This window comes from Struthio camelus, chromosome 2 (genome assembly GCF_040807025.1).
Source record: "Struthio camelus isolate bStrCam1 chromosome 2, bStrCam1.hap1, whole genome shotgun sequence".
Classification (NCBI taxonomy): Eukaryota; Metazoa; Chordata; class Aves; order Struthioniformes; family Struthionidae; genus Struthio; species Struthio camelus.
This window is the reverse complement of record NC_090943.1, coordinates 122,312,061-122,329,686: the sequence shown is the minus strand read 5'-3', so window position 1 is coordinate 122,329,686 and position 17,626 is coordinate 122,312,061. Positions and strand designations below refer to the sequence as shown.

Below are 17,626 nucleotides of genomic sequence, written 5' to 3'. Positions count from 1 at the left end.
GCGCGCGCGCGGGGCGGCGGTTGCCCCGGCCCCCCTGCGCGCCCCCGCGCGCCCCCGGGGGGACACGGCACCCGGCGGCCGTGTGGCAAGCGCGAGTCAGCCCTTCAGTACGCTTCGCCCGCGGCACCTGGGGCGAACGAAGAAGTCGGCGAAGCCGTTCCTGTGAGAGGTGCTTGCAAGTGACGCCGCGGTCCTGCTGCTGCTGCTGCTAAGCCCTGTGTAAATGTGATCTCTCTCTCCGTGGGGTGAGCAGAGACTCCCAGATTTGGCTTACCTTTTAATTCCCCTACCCCTGCCCCAAACAAAACCCTCTAAAGTGCTGTTATGGGGGAAGGCTGTGGCTAGAGCTGATGGCAGGGACTTGGGATGCGTCCGTCTAGGCTCCTGTGGGAGGAAGCAAGCTAACTTGCCAAAAGCAACGAGAGAAAGCGTGTTTAGGACTTGTAATAATTAACGATATGTCGCATTGGCAGAGGCAAAAGAGCACACTGAAGTTCAGTGCTGACTCTGTAACATTTGGAAACCTAACTTTAGACCCTCTCTGTCCTCAGTTTAAATCGTGATCTGAAATCTGTTTTAATTTATGGCCGTCAGCTCCTCCTGTAGGAGGAGATGCCTTCCATTTAGATAAATCAGGTGCTGACTTTATTAGAGGACAAGGATGTCAGCAAGGTGTCAAAGTTGTAGGGATCAGGACCTCAAAGAAGACCTCAGAGTTATGATGCAGACCTCTGCAGTAGTGGAGCAGAAGTAGTCTGTGCTTGAGAAGCATAGCCAAAAAGTACACGCCCACTGAGCTGCCTACCAGTAGGTAGTAGAGACTTCAGTTCACTGGGATGCATATAAAGAATGTAGGCACTTAAGGTTTTTTTTTCTTGTGCTGTAGGCCTACCGTTGATTTGATGCTGCCATGCTTGCAAAATCCTAGTATAGGTATAGCTAACAAGTTTTTGTAGTGTTCCTAAGCTGTTGGAAGCCTTGGAGGTGTCTTCATCTGGCTGGAAACTTAAGATTCTTTCTTGGTGATAGGTGCTTATAATTCTTTCAGAGAACTATTTCAATTCTTTATCGGTAACTGCTTGATGAAAACGTTATAAAACAGTGCCTGCAGCCTAGTCTAGGCTATAGTTGTATTCCATTTTATTTACTTTCTTCCTGGCCCTAGCATTTTTTTTCCCCCTCTCCAAAGAGATCTGGCTTACCTGAGAGGGGGAGGGGAAAGGGAATGGAATCATCTAACTGGAAGTCTGATGATCTACTCCCTTTAAGTATATGCTGTCTTCCACTGGAAGATGGAAGTGTTCTGATGAGAGCCTTCATCCAAGGCTCCCTTTACAAATGCGCTGTCTGTTGTATATGAGAAACAGACTTGTATTTGTCTATATATATATATATAGACATACATACATATATTTTATTTATTTACATATTTGCTCCTTTTTCCTCATTTTTTTCTGGTGAAAGTAGCTACTGTATTTCTTACAGAACTTGATGTTAGTACACGTGAAGTGTGTCTGTATATGGGTGTATATGGGTCGGCAAGCCCCTTTAGAGCATGGAAGTACATCTCTTCCTAGTTTCTGGAGTTCAGACGGATGTTCGAAACATTGCAGTTCTGTATGTGTCTGTTGCTTAAGGACAGTGTTTCCAGGTCTAGCAATTTTAGGCAAGGACGATTGCTTACTGACTGTTCTTGTCAATTCTGGCAAGTTACTGGTTTAAGTTTAGGAAGACTTGGTTTATTGGCTTATTAGTTCTTACATGGATACAAGTCTTGAGTGGACTGTATGAGGTCTCTGAATCTGTACCTTTTTCATATTAAAGATAGGTTATTTGGAAGAAAAAATAAATATTTTAATAGGTTTTTTGTTTGTTTTTATGTTAGATTCTTACAGAGTTGAGGATGCTGTAATTATGGTGTCTGTGCTTCCCTTTCAGAGTCATAAGCCTGCTTTCTAATTTCAGCCGTGTTTGGAAGGGAGATAATTAAGACCCTACCGGTTTTGTGAAATTCAGGAGCTGCAAAAGAGATCTTAAACTAGCCCTCCACTGAGGGCAAAATGCAGGAAAAAGTTAGTGTGAAGTTTTCCATTTGGCTGTAAATTTTTTTGTTTAGTTCAATTAACCTGGATAATTTGGCTGGTAGCTCAGACTAGCCATAGTTCTGCTGTGTCTTGTCTGACCAGAGTGCAAGGGAGTGATTAAGAGGATGTGTGTGTAGGGATGTGCAGCTCTGAGACCAGAGTATATTATTTTTCCTGCTTATGGAACTCAGCAACATCTTGAATTAATGAGTTTTCAGTTTTCAACTGAAAACTGAGAGGGAGGAAGGGGGAGATGGTAGCAAAATAGGTTCTATAAATAATTGGTTGAAATAAAGCTTTTTAGAACACTTGCTTAAAAAGAAGTAGGAGCAAGAATCAAACTCGTCATCAGTTTCTTTCCCTAAAAAGCATGAAACTTATTCTAAACTTTTTTGTCGTTTCAGATGTTGGATGAAAATAACCACCTTATTCAGTGTATAATGGACTATCAGAACAAAGGAAAGACATCTGAATGCTCTCAGTAAGACATTAATCCAGATCTACTGTAAACTGGGTGAATTTCCATCTAGACTGCAGTTCTTGATTTGTTTAGACTCTAGGAGAACTATGCTACTATGAATATAAAACTATTGCTGCAGATATTACATTTATGATTTATTTTCTTTGCAATATGACTATCACTTCTATCGCTAAAAAGTTGTAACTTGACTACTGCAGGTTGATAGCATGCTCCCAATTATGGGGACTGCATAACCAAAATATAGAGACTTTTTTTACCTGTATCATAATTGCACTTTGGGAAGGAGGTAGTTTGTTTCTCAAACCTTCAAAGATATCATAGTATAATATAGTTTTAACACAATATTTGGACAAATATTCCATCATGTGCCAGATGGGACGTCTCAGTCCTATTGAGTCTCTTCCTAAGGTGACTGGTGGTCTGTGGGGTAGGTATTTTTATTTATTTTTGCTTTTATTGATAGGAGTAGAGTGTGGAACAGGTTTGCAGATTCCTTGATACTGTAGTTACATGTCCATAGTCTGCTCCTGCTTTGGAGGTTATTCTTACAAATGTGGGCTAGATGTTCTGGGAAGTGATTCTGTAGCAGAAAAAATAATTCCATAGCAAATCTTTGAAGCTCAGGGTCCTGTTAAAATGTTTGCACTGTTCTTGGTCGTGGTTCACATAAGTGTATAGTATCTTCCATCTGGCGACATAACAAGAGGAGCTGCCTTGTCTTTCCGTAATGCTTGTGATACAAACTGTACTAAACAGCCACACACATGCTTACAGTCTGCATATCTCCTGGTGATTTATGTTGGGGCAGGATGTGAAATAGGCAAGAACAGTATTACTCTGCTTTAGATTATCATAGAAAGATAGTTGTCAAAACTGTGGCTGTATCTTTCCTACAGAGAAATTGTCAAAAGCTAGGCAATAGGGGAGTGTTGGCAAAGGCTCAGGATTCCTAAATGTTCTCGTGTGTCTTCTGAACCTTGTTTTGCATAGTAACTTTATTTACGTGTGTAGAGTTGAGTAAATTCTAATATTACTGTATTCATGACTTCTTAAAATCTGTCTTGTTTTGTTCACTTTGATAGATACCAGCAGATGCTGCATACAAACTTGGTTTACCTAGCCACTATAGCTGACTCCAACCAGAACATGCAGTCTCTACTACCAGCAGTAAGTACAAAATACTCTAAAGCAGTCTTTACTATCAGCAGCAAGTACAAAATACTATAAAACTAAGGGAGTGGATTTCATTTAGGTTCCTGACCAAAAAAAAAAAAAGGTGCTTGAGGTACTGACTAAACACTTAGCCTAAGATTTACTGTATGCTGAGTGCAAGATGGGATCTTTTTTCATACAGTGTTTGGAGTCTAGTAATCTCACTGCTTGCTCACAATCTGATTTGCTTAGCTGAAAATAGGTATTTTGGATGAAACTCAGAGTGCACAGGTTATCGAGCCTGTCTCATAGATGGTCAACATCTCTTTTTTTCTCAACTAAGAACTCTCCTGGTATGGTTCTTCTCAGTCAGCCGCTACAACAGCGCTCTGGTTTATCTATTATGCTGTGGAGCTTAGGGAAAGGGTTTTTTGGCTGGAGTATTCTCTGTTCTTCAACCTCAGTGGAATGAGGTGGGTAAAACTCTTGTCAGCTTTGTTTTGGTCTCTGAGTGAGCCTCTTCAAAATTCTTTGCCCTTCTGCAGTATCCGAAATCCACCTTTTTAAGGTGGATAGTGATAATACACAAGAAATAAGGTTATGCAGGCTCATCTTGAAGCACTACGTAACTTTACAACTTAAGTATTTTTTTAGATGATAATTGCTGGTTTTCTTTAATCGGGAATTCCTCTGTATTCTTGAAGCCCTTATTTTGTAAAATACCAACCATTAATTTTTCCCTTTCCCTTACTTATAGAGCAGTAAGGAAAGAGACAACAAATGTTTAAATAGCTTGCTATCAGTTTGTATTTTGTGTTCATCGGAAAGATTGGGGAATTTATTGTGAATAACACCAGAAAGTTATTTGTTTTTTGCACTAAGACTTTTTTGAATTATTGTAGTCTTGATTCATTTTTGTAATATGAAACTAAAGGGTCTATAAAACAACCATTTCTGTATATTAGTTTTCACCAGCTGGAGTTGAATTACTTTTTCTTTGGTCTCAGGAGAAGTGTTCTCCAATCATTGCTACCGGTGAAGCATCCTTTCGGGTTGGTAGCTAGAGGACTATAGAAACAGTGCTTCATTATGTCCAACCTGTTGTGCCTGTAGAGGCTTCTTTTATAAATCCATCCTTGTAGCTTGATTACGGCTGGTGGTGGGGAACCTTTAAGAGAGGGTTTTGTGTGTTACTCAACTAATATGTTCTTGGAGGCTTAATTCACATCGTAGTTTTGATGACAACTAGAAAAGAATTTGACCTTATCCTAGTCCCTGGTGGACAGCTCTGTTTACACAGTTGAATGTGGTGGCACTGTCTCCTTAAGAGAAAACCAAGATAGGGCTAAGAAGTACTTTTGCAGGTCAGGACTGAAGTGTATTTCTGATCTTGTATGTAAGGAAAATCCCACAGTAGTGGGAAAATGCCACATAATTTTTTTTTTTTTTGGTAGTAACTGTGTTTCCCTCAATGCATTGCGGGAGGGAATACGAAGGTAACTTCTTGGTTGCTTTTCCTTCTGAACTAAAATACAAAACCACATTTAGATGTTCAGTCATATCTAAGCATAAACACTTTGATCTACCAAGTCAGTTATCAAATTTCAGGCAAATATTTGAAGATTTTATTCAAATAATCGAAACTGTTTTGTTGGATTTTGAGAAAATTACTCTTAAGTTGCTGTCTTCTCATTTAATTGTAGCCAGAAGAACTTGGGAAAGTGTGAGCTATTGCCTTTTCAGTGTAAGATACAATTGCTTCTAACTCTTCCCCTTCTTTGGTTTTCTGATTGAGAACTGATGAGGCCAAAGCTGACTTAGAGGTATTAGGTTACAGTTCACCACTCTTCTGTGGCAGCTGTTGTACAGTCTTACTAAGCTCAAGGCAGCAGTTAAATATGGAGCAAAATACCATGTGTGTAAACATCTACTATTTTTAACAGTAAAATATAATACACCAAGTTTATGGTATTACCACTGCAGTAGCTTCCCATATCAATTAAGATTATCAATTCATTATCTGGCATTAGTCTGATCTAGTCGTATCTGGAAGGTTTTTCTCCTAGTAAATTTCAGTCCTTAAGTCTATCTTGTCCTTGTTTTAATCAGATAAATACACTCTCGGGGAACTTGAGAACTCAAAACGTTTTATAAAAAGTAATAGTTATGGGTGACAAGCTGAAGTTAAAATGAGGATTTTATTGTTAAGGTACTATTCATGCTGAACAACAAAGCTAAATGCTCAAATGAATGAACACTTTTAATATAACCCGAAGTGACTTGGACCTAACGGTACTTTGTATCCTTTCACAATACTCCTTAGCCTGAACGCTTCATATTGTTGGAAATAATGCTGGTAGTATGCTCTCCCTCACATTTGCTTTCTGCCTTTTACCAGCTAGTTAACTGCCTCCTTCCTGCCTGTGGTATTAGACATTAATGTGGGTATTAGAAATATTCAGCCTCTGGGCCACTGGCCATGTCTTTCAGAACAGGCTATACTAATAAAATGACCGTGCATCCTTTTTGAAATGAAGTGCAGTATTGCCTGTAAGGAATAAGATAAATCTTATGCAAAACAGCAGTATAGTGAATCAGTTATATTGTGCACAAAAATGCTTCTGAAAGAGGCCTGGAAGTGAGGAGAAGGGGAACAGGTAAAGTAAGCGTTGCAGATTGTAGGTGAAAAGAACTAGAAAGACCTTGTTGAAACTTTAGCATCATAAGAAGGCTCATGCTGTCTTTGTGTGCAATGTTAAATTGTGACTCCTATGAGAAGAGGCCTTCCGTCACATTGGAAGACAAAAGAAGTTGGGGGTGAACTCCGTTACTCAACCGATCTCTTCTCGGCTATGCTTTTCTCAGCATTGCTAAGAGTGGGCCTGTTCTGAAGCGTTTTGGATCTTCACTACTGGGTAAGGATACTGGCTCTTACTGAATTTTGGCAGGTACTCTATTTCTTGGACAGCAGAGAAAAGTGAGAATCTGTTTGCCACCACTATATGGGATAAGCTGCCCAAAAAGGCCTTGCATAGTGAGGAATGCAACACTTGCATTCTTTGGATTTCCATTTGTACTGCATTTATTGCTTCCCAGATGGCAGCATCAGCAATGTATTATTCTACTTGAATTGTAGAGAACAAAGATGCAATCAACGGTAGTTTCAGAGACCTACTAGAGAACTCATGAAATAGCTAATACAGTATTGTGTGCATGTATTTCCAAATAAATGAAACCTAGAACAGTAAATCAGTCATCCTGTCCCCCTCTGACCATTATTTAGCTTTTATGTGCTCTAAAGAGATAGTGGCATTAAAGAGTCATCGCAAACCTTTGAGTGACAGTATATTTATCTAATTTGTCTCTTCTTTCCTTCCTTGGTACTACTTCCTTTTGCCAAATGGCAAATGACCATGATGGTCATCCCATGACCATCACTTTATTGGAATAACTAAAGAGGAATTTTTGTCCTGCACTTGAGTTGTTTCCATTTTTGGCATTGGTTTTATAACAGATAAACATGGAGCTGTGCAGGAATTATTTTATTTGGATCACTTTTTTAATTACAACGAAAAGGTGATTCTTTAGAGGTTATCTTTCCCTTTCAGATAGAAGTCAAGTTTCCACTGTCCGTGTAGCACTTGATTTCACTAGTTTCTTGAAATATGCACTGAAAATATATGCATATAGTCATAATTCACTTTTATAATGTACCAGTTTTCTACTGTTCTATTAAAAATGCCAGTCTCTTCCAGTAGCAAGGTAAACCATGTATGTGAAGAGACTTACAAGAAAACTGATTGTATTTGTGAGTTGTGCAAAAATGTGCGTGCCATATTAAATTTTTTTCTTCATTTCGTAATACTAGAAAGGTTATTAATAAATACTGAAAAGTGAGTGGGTTTTTTCTTGTTTTTGAGAGAGAGAAGTTTCTCTTGAAACTAGTGCTTTTTGCTAGTCCCAAAATTGTCATAAAGACTAGAGCAGAATCTTTGTCATTATATTTACGAAGCACTTTTATTATAAAATAATAATTGCTTTTTTATAAACAGCCAACATTAACTACACTGAAATGCTAATTGCTTCCAAAGTATCTGCTTCGAGGGGTTAAAAAAAAAATCATTAAACATCATAATCGGAATTTGACTAAAAAGTTTGCGTCACGTTCCTCATTGGAAGATATTTTAGCTAAATAGCTGTAGAGTTCAGATGGCTACATGGTTGTCATAAGAATGGTTTTACTTAGTTGAAACTCTCATGTGATCTCAGTGGCATTAAAATCTTTTTTTCACTTAAAGTTTTGTGATGGCTTTTATCTACTCCACCTACCTTTTCCCTCTTGATACTTCATTTTACTAAATGTCACTTAGTACTTTTCAAAAGGGCAATGTTTAATCTACAGTTTTAATGTAGTTGAGAAATGATTAGAATATGTTAGTTTATAGAAACAGTTTGGAGTCGTAGGAAGTGAACAATACAAAGGGTTTTTATGCTCAGAATGAGTATGCACACGCACAAATCAAATCATAGTGATACAGCTTGAAAAACAAGATGACATATGGAAAGAGAACTCTTGCCATTAAGCTGTTAAAATTTGATTTGTATTTCTATTTGTAAAATTTATCTCTTTGAAGATAATCCTGACTGTAACAAAATTCTTGTCTGGTATGTACCAAATTACTGGACAGTCTGATCTTTACGATAGCATAGGAGAATCTTGTCAGTTATATCTGTTTTCCTGCTGTTTACAGATGGCATCAGTCTTTAAGTCTCTGGCTTAATTCTATGTCTAATGAATGGTAGGGTAAGCATTGATTAAATTATTTTAAAAACGAAGTAGTACATTATACTGGTTGCTCAGCACTAGCTTTCCAGAGCACAGGTTTGTGCTAAATTCAGTTTTTTTCCAGCTGTTTGTAACCTGAACTAATAGAGAACAGAGAGTAAAAGAAATCTTGACTGTTACCTGTCAAGAAGCAAGTGAGCTGTTAGTCAAAGTTGAGCATGAATTTTGAAGAAAAACTGCTTTTGTTAAGTGCTTTTTGAGAACTGTTCAAACATAATTTCTTTTTTTGAAGTCTTTTAGGAGAAACATTAGATAGGAGATGATGACAGGAGCGCAATGTGAGGTAGTATTTTTGAGAAAGGGAGAAAAGGTGTTGGAGCGTACCTGCATAATATGGTGGGTAAGAATCCAAGGAGGAATTTTAGAACGCATCAGCATCAATGCTTGTATTCTTTAAAACGAGTAATTTGGATGCTTCTGTTCATTGTGGGGTTTCAGATTAGAATAGTTTGAAGAAAAGAAGAATTTTCTTGTTGCTCTTTGAACGAGAAGCAAGTGAAGCAACTCTACTTCATGTAGTTAAAAGAAATTAAATTTCATGTTCCTGTATTGTTCTTGCAAATTATCTAGTCAGCGCAAATCCGTAGTTGATAAAAGTTAACCTGCTTGTGCCTACATCTTTCCCAAAGATTTAATTAATTATTTTTTTTTCCTTCTTCCAACTATTTTTATGTTCTGCCTTTCTCATTTATGGTGTTTATTTCACACTCTGAGCAAGAAACACAAGGGGTAAGCCTACTTGAGTAATCTCATTAGCCTGAAGTTTGGCCATCTTTGTTGCTATAGAATAATAGAGAGGTCTAGCGTGTCTATGTTAACTAATTGTCTTGGCTCCAAGGCCGCAGGTGATCTTCTGTATCTGTTTTTTTTACTTGAGGCTTTGGATGCCATGTGACTTTTGTCCTCTCAGTGAACACTAATTCCCTGTACCTTCATTATAAGTAAAAATGTAACCAGAAGAGAATTAGTTTTATAATAAGCTAGTAAAGTGTATGCTTATTTAACAGAGCATGGAAGAAAAAGGGTTAGTCACAAAGCTGCAAAATTTCTCATTATGAGGATACCCTGTAAAATTGTCAGCAATACAAGATTTTTAGGTTTAAAGGCATGCCAGCCAAGTTTCCTATGAATTAAGTTTAGTAGGTTGTTCCTCTCCTAGCCTGTTTGTTGAATCTTTATAGCAACACCAGTCTTTATGTTAATAAGCCTCTTTTGAGGCCAACGAACAGAGTCTTTCTGCTCTAACGAAAGAGAATTAGGTACACTGTATTTTTTTTTGAAGAATGTTCAGACTATGGACCCTCAATTTACGCTTGTGTGCCATGATATTACAATAAAAATTGCTTCCGAGTTGTTCATTTTGCTCCAGGGAGGCTAAAGTGAAGGCTTTTTAAATGCTGGAGAGAAGTCTGGCTGTTTTTTTGGCAAGCTGAGGTGCGTGTGTTTGTGGGTGGGTGGTGGTTTTTGTTGTTTTTTTAAGAAAATGGTTATGCTGACATAAGGAGTGCCTTATTCTCATCCCCTGCAATTCTGCTGTGTCATGTTTTAATGTTGCTGTATGATGAAACAGTGCAGGTTCATAGTGTGTGTTGGGGAGGGAATTTTCATTCTAGATTAGTCCTGATTCACTGCAGGGCTGTGTAAATGGCTGTGTTGAGACGATTGAAAGGATGGTACTAGGAAGGCGAGAGCAGCTGGAGAGAGCTTCTTGAATCAGCACTTCCACTGAAAGACATTCTCGTCAGAATATGTTATTTTAAGATGTTAGCGTGTTAAGGGTGATTTTGCAGACTGGTAGCGTACTCCACTTTGAACAAGAGGATCGATAAGCTATTTTGCATGTAGTGCTGGTCTAGTGTGTCCACATGGGGAGCCAGTGCACTGTACACAAAACCCTTGCTTATGTTGCGCACTGACTTTTGTGGCTATTTTAGTAATTAGTTTAAAAAAAAAAAAAAGGCAATTTGATTAAGGAGAGTCCTCTAAAATGTAATCCTTTTGTACTTCAAGACTCTGTCTAGTACAGTATCTGTACAATAAATTTTGGCTTGTTCCTGTTTTGCTCTAGACCATTTTCTGAGAGCTATACCAGGCAGTCTTGTAACATAGATGCATTTTATGTCGATACAAGTCCCTTCGCAAGAGTTTTGCTCTTCCCCCAGTGAAATGCACTGAAGGTTCTACAGAATTCTTTCTGGTTTAATTGAATTTACATCAGGACTTCTAGTTGGGACAGAGGTGGAACTTTTTTGTTAGCTTACTAAATGCATGTAAATACTGGACGAGGCATTAAAGCATCTTAAAAGCTAAAGAAGCGGGAGATCCGCAGTTGTGGAACAGAAGGCTCCTGCTTTTGATTATCTTGACAATGGCATCCTTCAAAAATGTCACCAAATTTAGAGATTCTCCAAATTACTTCTGCCAAGAAAATATTCAAGGTTACAGGCAGATTAGTTTAAAAACATAAATGAACTGTCTTATGGGGCAGTTCCAAAGCACCTCTGAATTTGTCTTGTTTCTATAGGTCTGTGTTCCCTGGGTTAATGCTCACAGTTGCTTATTCCTTATCTCTCAAAATAAAATCATATGTACTTGACTAGATTTTTTAATTTTCAATTTAAATCATCTCTAGTGATATCAAGAGTTAAAAATTGTATGTTATTATTTAAGTATCGAAAGAGCTGTTGCTATGTGGACATTAACATGTATTTTAGGGTTAAATTTTTCTGACTCTTAACATAACATCAAATAATATTCATCCAATGAAGTACTTTTACACAGTCAGTTGTACAATTTGAAACGATTAAGAATTGCATTTTACTCTTTGGACAAAATGCTTTATTGTTTACATTATGAAATATTTTAACATTTTGTTCAAATACTAAATTCTTTTTACTTTTGAAGATATTAATATAAATGGAGATTTAGAAACTGCTGGTTGTCATTCTAAGTTTAGAATTCCTTACTGCTAGTGTCACAACTTGTACTTCCAGCAGTGAGAGCACAAATTACGTTTCTAATTAAACTTCCCTTTTAGACATGATTGTAAATGCTTTTCACACAGAAATCTTCCCCTGCCCCCAAGTACTACATATTCTGAGAATTGATATAGGTTGTTTTTTTTCTTTTAAGATATTTTTAGTACAAGAATATCCTGCTTCTGATAGAAGAAGAGACATAAACCAATTAAATAAATCTCACCTTTTTTCAAATCTCAGAAATTTATTCCTTTATGATCTTTCTTCCCACTCTGACACCTCAGTAAGTACTCTGCAGGTGCCATCACCACCTATCAACAGACAACTGTTCTCTGAGACTGGGACAAGGGCTGTGATATTAGCAGCTGATTGCAGGGCAAGGTACCCCCTGGGTTGGGATATTTTGCTTTGCAGAAAATTATATTTGAGAAATGAAAACAAAGATGATTTAAATCCTGAGTTTGAGCATTTCTCTACTTCTAGAAAGATCAGAAAGGCTTTTATATTTGTACTGTGCGTAGCTTTTAATTGTTGTTCTGGAGAACTGCAGCAAAATTGTATTTGTGACAATATAAATAACAATACATATTTTATAATATATGGATTAGTGTCATTTGGTGTGTTTAACGAAATTTATCTTTTACATTTTTACTGCTTTAAGATTTTGACTAGTGAGTTGGTATTCCATCTGGATTTTTATAGCAATGAGTATTCCATAAACAAATCTTTTAACCTGCTATTGATGTGAAACAAAATCTGATAATTTGAACTAGGATAGAAAAGAGATAATTGATGAAAATTCCAGATGTACAGTTCCACCATGATAAATTGTTTGTTTGCTCTCTTGCTTCTGATCTCTTCTATTACTTCAAAGGAAAACCTTGAAAAAGTGAAAAGCTTGAATATAGTGCAGAGACTTTGTTTTCAGTATATACTTCCAAATGACTTTTCAGGTTAGTAGGATTTTGTTTGCTGAAAATTGTCGGTTAAAATTTAATGTTTGTTTTTTCTATTGTGTTTTTTTCTTTTTTTGGTCATAGTTGCAGGTAAACTTGAATCTCTCCAGTTTAGCCTTCCAGAGTTAGACAAAATACCTTATAATTTGTTTTCATGCTCTGATAAATTTTAAAGGCTTATAGTGAGTAGAAATTACAACCTGTGTATTTGGGGAAGAGAGCCAAAAATAAAAGGTTTGCAAGTGAAGCTATATCTAACGCTGAGCTTATGTTTAATTGTTTAAACTTATTTAATATTCTACTATCAGTAAAAAGTATTTTCTATTTCATAACTGGAACAAAACCAGCAGTGATTTTAATTTCCTTTCCATTCCGTTCTGTCCCTCGTTCTGCGAGAAGAGGGAAGTAGCCTTTCCTCTTGTTCTGTCGACCTGGCTTTCTTTGGATGTAATCTCATCTTTCGTATTTAGATTGAGTGAGTGAGATTCACGTTGGGTCACTTTGCTTTTAAAAAAGAGTATGAGTTTTATTTTTGTTTTTTAGCATTTGACTTTTGAATTCTGTATGGTCAATTTATGTTTTAAACAATCTGTTTATGCTTAGTGCATATTCCTAGAGATAGCCAATTTCCATAACTTTTATGAAGAACTGTAAAGGTTAAATGACACAAGGGTTTTTTGTAATTAAAGATTTAAAAGAAGTTCATCACCTCTAAAAGCTTGCATTAACTCTGATAAAAACAGGGAAGATGCCATTTTAAATCAATTTTTTCTTTTTTCTTTTGGCTGTGGCCAGTAAAAAAAAAAAAAAACTCCAGAGGAATTTCCCTAGAGGATCTATTATATCAGCAGAAGGCATTTATTTTTAATTACTCTCAGGTAGTGATTGGTTTATGACCCTGATATGAAGGCTTAAAACAAACTTTAAAAATATCATAGTATAATTCTATTTTCATTGTATATATATTTGTATAATTACTTCTGAATCCTATTTAGACCTTCTTCTAGTGCCTTATGTTGATGAATTCCTCAGATTTATGTGATTTATATAGTGTCTTAAATGTTTAATGTTATTTCTCATTTTATTGACTATTCCCTTGGGGTATTTTGTTGTTCAAGCATAAAGTGGATCAACTACTTTCTCTGTATCATATGTTAAATTGTATTTCTGTCATACCCTCTTGTGTTTGTTTCCTTTCTTTTAATAAAAGAAAAGTCCTTTGCAACTTGGTTTAGGTGAAAGATATTTGAATTCTCTAGTCACTGGGTGTTTGTCTTTAGAATCCTTTTGCTTTTGCTTTATTTTTTTTGGTTTTTTTTCCCCCCTCTGGTTACTTTCCTCAAACTGAACATATATCAGAAATACCACGGCACTTTATTTCTTATTTTGTACCTCACTCCTGATGTAACAAGCACTGCAAACAGTCAGAAAGAGAACATACGTAATTAGAATAGTTGGTGGGGCAAGAGGGTTGTATTTTATCTTCCCACCAAACTCTCTAGGTCTTTTTTTTTTTTTTTTTTCCATAGTAGTTGCAATGTCAGTAGAGTTCTGAGGGAGAGAGGAATGTTCAAAATCCAATGTGATTCCTTAAGTTTATCTGTGTTGCATTTCACCTGTCATCATTCTGCTGCTTCTTTCTTCCATAGTTTTCCATTATTAGCATTGTAGCATCTTCAGATGTTGACATTTACTAATAAATATTTCCAGGAAATCTTCATGTGTTCATTTGTCCTTTAAACTTAGCATAAAGGTATTGCTTATTTCTTCCCTATGGACAGTTTCTGATTTAAAAAAAAAAAAGTGTATAGCCCTGGACAAAGTATTTTCCAAAAAGTTTTTGTCAAAAAACTTTTATCAAAAAATTTGTTACGTATGCCGCTAAACGTTTTTGGTATATATTTTTGAAAAATTCAAATAGATTAGAAAGATGCAATGCCATTTATTGACACACTTCGCCAACTTATCTTTATCTTTTATTACTTTTGGAGTCTTATAATTCTCTAATTATTGCTTCCAGATTGGTGATTCCTGGAATTGATCTTACTATTTTATTTCTAAAAAGAGCTGGAGTGTTTGCTACCTTCCAGTCATCTCATAAGGTAGTTTATTTTGAAGAAGGTTGCATATGTTAGCAGCTTGGACTTTTTTCTTGTATATTTTTCTCAAAAATCTCAAATGGATTCACAGTGGTCTTAGGAGTGTTCCCATATCCCGAAGCTTCTCATGCTTATTTTCTGATAGTGCCTTTTTTTTGTCCCCTTAATTACTCCCTCCATTCCCATGTAGTTTCCAGTGGTTCTTGCAGGTTTTTGTTTTAATGTAATTTTAAAAATTGTTAGTGTATGGGGTTTTTTTTTTCTATCCTTGAATATTTGGTCTCTGAATTCTGTCCTTGATACCTCCAGTGTCTACCTCAATGTTTAACCAATACATATTTAGAAAACGTACAGAATAAATTTAGAGCTGGAAAATATAGTTTTGTCTAAAATAGCCATTGGAATTTTTGTGCTCATCTTACCGTGCATAAAGGTGTGGACATATTCATAACTTTGGCAATTACACCTGCAAAAATCCTATGTACAGCCTAATTTATTTTTTTCTTTTTAGTACTTTACAGCATTTCTCATTGTCAGCATGTTATGTGAGCAGTGGATTTATAATGGTCTATAATTTGAAGTCCGACTAAGAAGTTCACCTTAATTTTGAAAAGTTAACAGGAAAATACTGGCATGGTTTATTCATTCCAGCTTGGTGGTTTTTTGGCTCTGCTCCGTGCTGAAACGGGCTTATTGTTACGCTCTGATCTCTAGCAACTCATGTAGTAATACCAAGTGTGTATCGGTTTGGTGTTTCAAGAAATATTCTTTCTCAAACAAAAGGGAAAATAGTCTCCTAGCTTTATTTTTGCTTGTTTCTCTGTGCATCTGTTTTAAATAATGTTAGATGCCAAAGTAGGATGATAGTAGGCTTTTGAGGGTGAGAAGCAAGACTTAGCTGGAGTGGGCTTTCTTCTCCCTTCTTGACTTCATTAGTGAAGAAAGATCAAGCAAAATGGAGCTGCATTTCACTCCTGATACTTTTGAGAGAGTAGAGCTGCCTTTTAATCTTACCTTTTTACCTTCTGCCTCCTCTACTACAAGATGAGGAAGGAACTTGCTTATGAAAGGTCATTCTCTTCATTGTGGAGGAATGAAAGGAATTTAGTAAGATAAGTCATCTCCTTCCTCTTGCCAAAAAAAAAAAGCCTTTCTTCTAACTTCTTGAGGATTTTTTTTTAATATAGCAAGGAAAATACTTGAAGGGGCAGTGTCTTTGGAAGAGAATGTCGAAAAAATAGATAGTGACTATAACACCATCACACAGCCATTCACCCCCAGAGAAGTGAGCGCATGTCTCTCTATTACCTACGTTAATGCCCTTGTTCCATATGTTGCCCTCTCCAAGGCAAAAGAGGTATCCTGCTTTACACGTTTTGAAGGAATTATTTTTTCTATTGTGTGTTGTGCTTATGAACCTCCTCTTAGGTAAAGAGACAGGACTAGGGAAAAACCTAGGGTTTACCCCCTTGTTTCTTTCTGTGAAGAGATCTATTGGAAAATAGACACATTATCTCACAGGAAAGCGTTTTGCATGAATGGTTATGGCTTCTTAGAGAGGGTCTTCAAAACCGTAGACCTAGGCTTTCCCTGTCACAGAGGTTGTTTTTATTCCCTTGCAAGCTCAGGTATGTGAGGAGGTTAAGTACATTCTCACAGGTGTTTTTAATAGGAAAATGAAACTACTAGCATTTTCTGTGTCTCCTTACATTGCCCTGAGTAGAACCTAATAGTAAATTCCCCCCTGTATTTGTTGTTTTTCTTGCTCTCCCTCTTTGAACTCTCAAGGTTATTCAGTTATTTTCCTCACAATTTCATTAGGAAATTTGCCAAAAACATCCTTTCTAGGCAGCTGTCTCTGGACCTTTGGAGGCCAGCACTAATGTGCTTCCAGTCTGTAGGGGGTGTTTGGCACAAAATTATGAACTAGGCCTTCAGTGCTTCAGGGGAGAGAAGAGAAGAGATCTCAAATGTTTTACCACACCCAGGTGCAAATTTTTGCTATTCCATGAGCATTTAGAGGTTTTCATCTCTTGTTGTACCTGTTTTGTCCTGGTGCAAGGTCTGTTAACAGCAACAAATTGTTGATGTGAGAGAATTGTAACAGAAGAGTTATTTTTCTGTTGAAAAGATGTTGCTTTGAAGGAAAGCTTTTCTGTGTATGTGGAGGAGAGTAATTCCAGCAATCTTTAACCTGTTTTGGATATAATTTTTTTTTTAATGAGGCATTGTTTTATATTTTTTTTATTTCAAAGTAATGCTTGAAGGTGCTGTAGTGTTGCCTGTATATAATACTTCATGTAAAATTGATAGGAATATTAAATGTTTTCTCAAAATTAATATTGAGAGGAGTTAAGTGTATCAGAAAAAAATGCTTTTCAGTGCTTTCTTTCATACCCCGCTTAACAATATAGGCAACTGCTGTACCGTATGTACATATAATATATTTGTCAGACTAACTGCTTCTCTTGTTTGACTAAACTGTCTCCTTTCAGCCACCCACACAGAATATGCCTATGGGTCCAGGAGGGATGAGTCAGAGTGGCCCTCCCCCACCTCCACGTTCTCACAACATGTCTTCAGATGGTATGGTAGGTGGGGGCCCTCCTGCACCACACATGCAGAACCAGATGAACGGCCAGATGCCTGGTAAGTTTTTCTCCTCTAAGACATTAACACCAGCGTTGCTTAGCAACTGAAACGACATGGGGGCTCAAGGGATACTAGATTGTTGATGACAAAACTGCTTTGAATGCCCCCGAGTACAAGCTCTCTTAGAGTTTGTTAGCTACAGAGCTACGTGACCTGTATTCAGTGTTTATCAGGCTGCCCTTGGGCTTTGATGTAGCTGACACACAGCATTCCTCTGATGAACAGAACTGGCTAAATTTAGTCTGTTTGAAACCATGCAGTACAGCTGGCTTTAGAAGGCTTATTGGAGAAAGGTATTGGCCTGTGGCTGAATTAATACAAATCCTTCCTTAAAAAGATAATGTGAAATCATCATAGCTAAATAATTAGATAGTAATA

General features: G+C 36.9%; 1 protein-coding gene across 9 annotated transcripts in view; it reads left to right on the top strand.

Moving 5' to 3' along the window:
• The window catches only part of SS18 (SS18 subunit of BAF chromatin remodeling complex), a 62,527-nt gene that overhangs the window by 1,069 nt on the left and 43,832 nt on the right, over window positions 1-17,626 (top strand). For 7 of the 9 annotated variants that reach the window (XM_068932418.1, XM_068932413.1, XM_068932415.1 and 4 more), the window contains exons 2-4: window positions 2,489-2,565; window positions 3,648-3,732; window positions 17,092-17,245. In XM_068932418.1, the coding sequence (XP_068788519.1) occupies window positions 2,489-2,565; window positions 3,648-3,732; window positions 17,092-17,245 (316 nt within the window). Of the gene's footprint in view, window positions 1-48; window positions 246-2,488; window positions 2,566-3,647; window positions 3,733-17,091; window positions 17,246-17,626 lie in introns of those variants that run through there. The other 2 variants (XM_009667052.2, XM_009667048.2) reach the window with 2 other exon arrangements.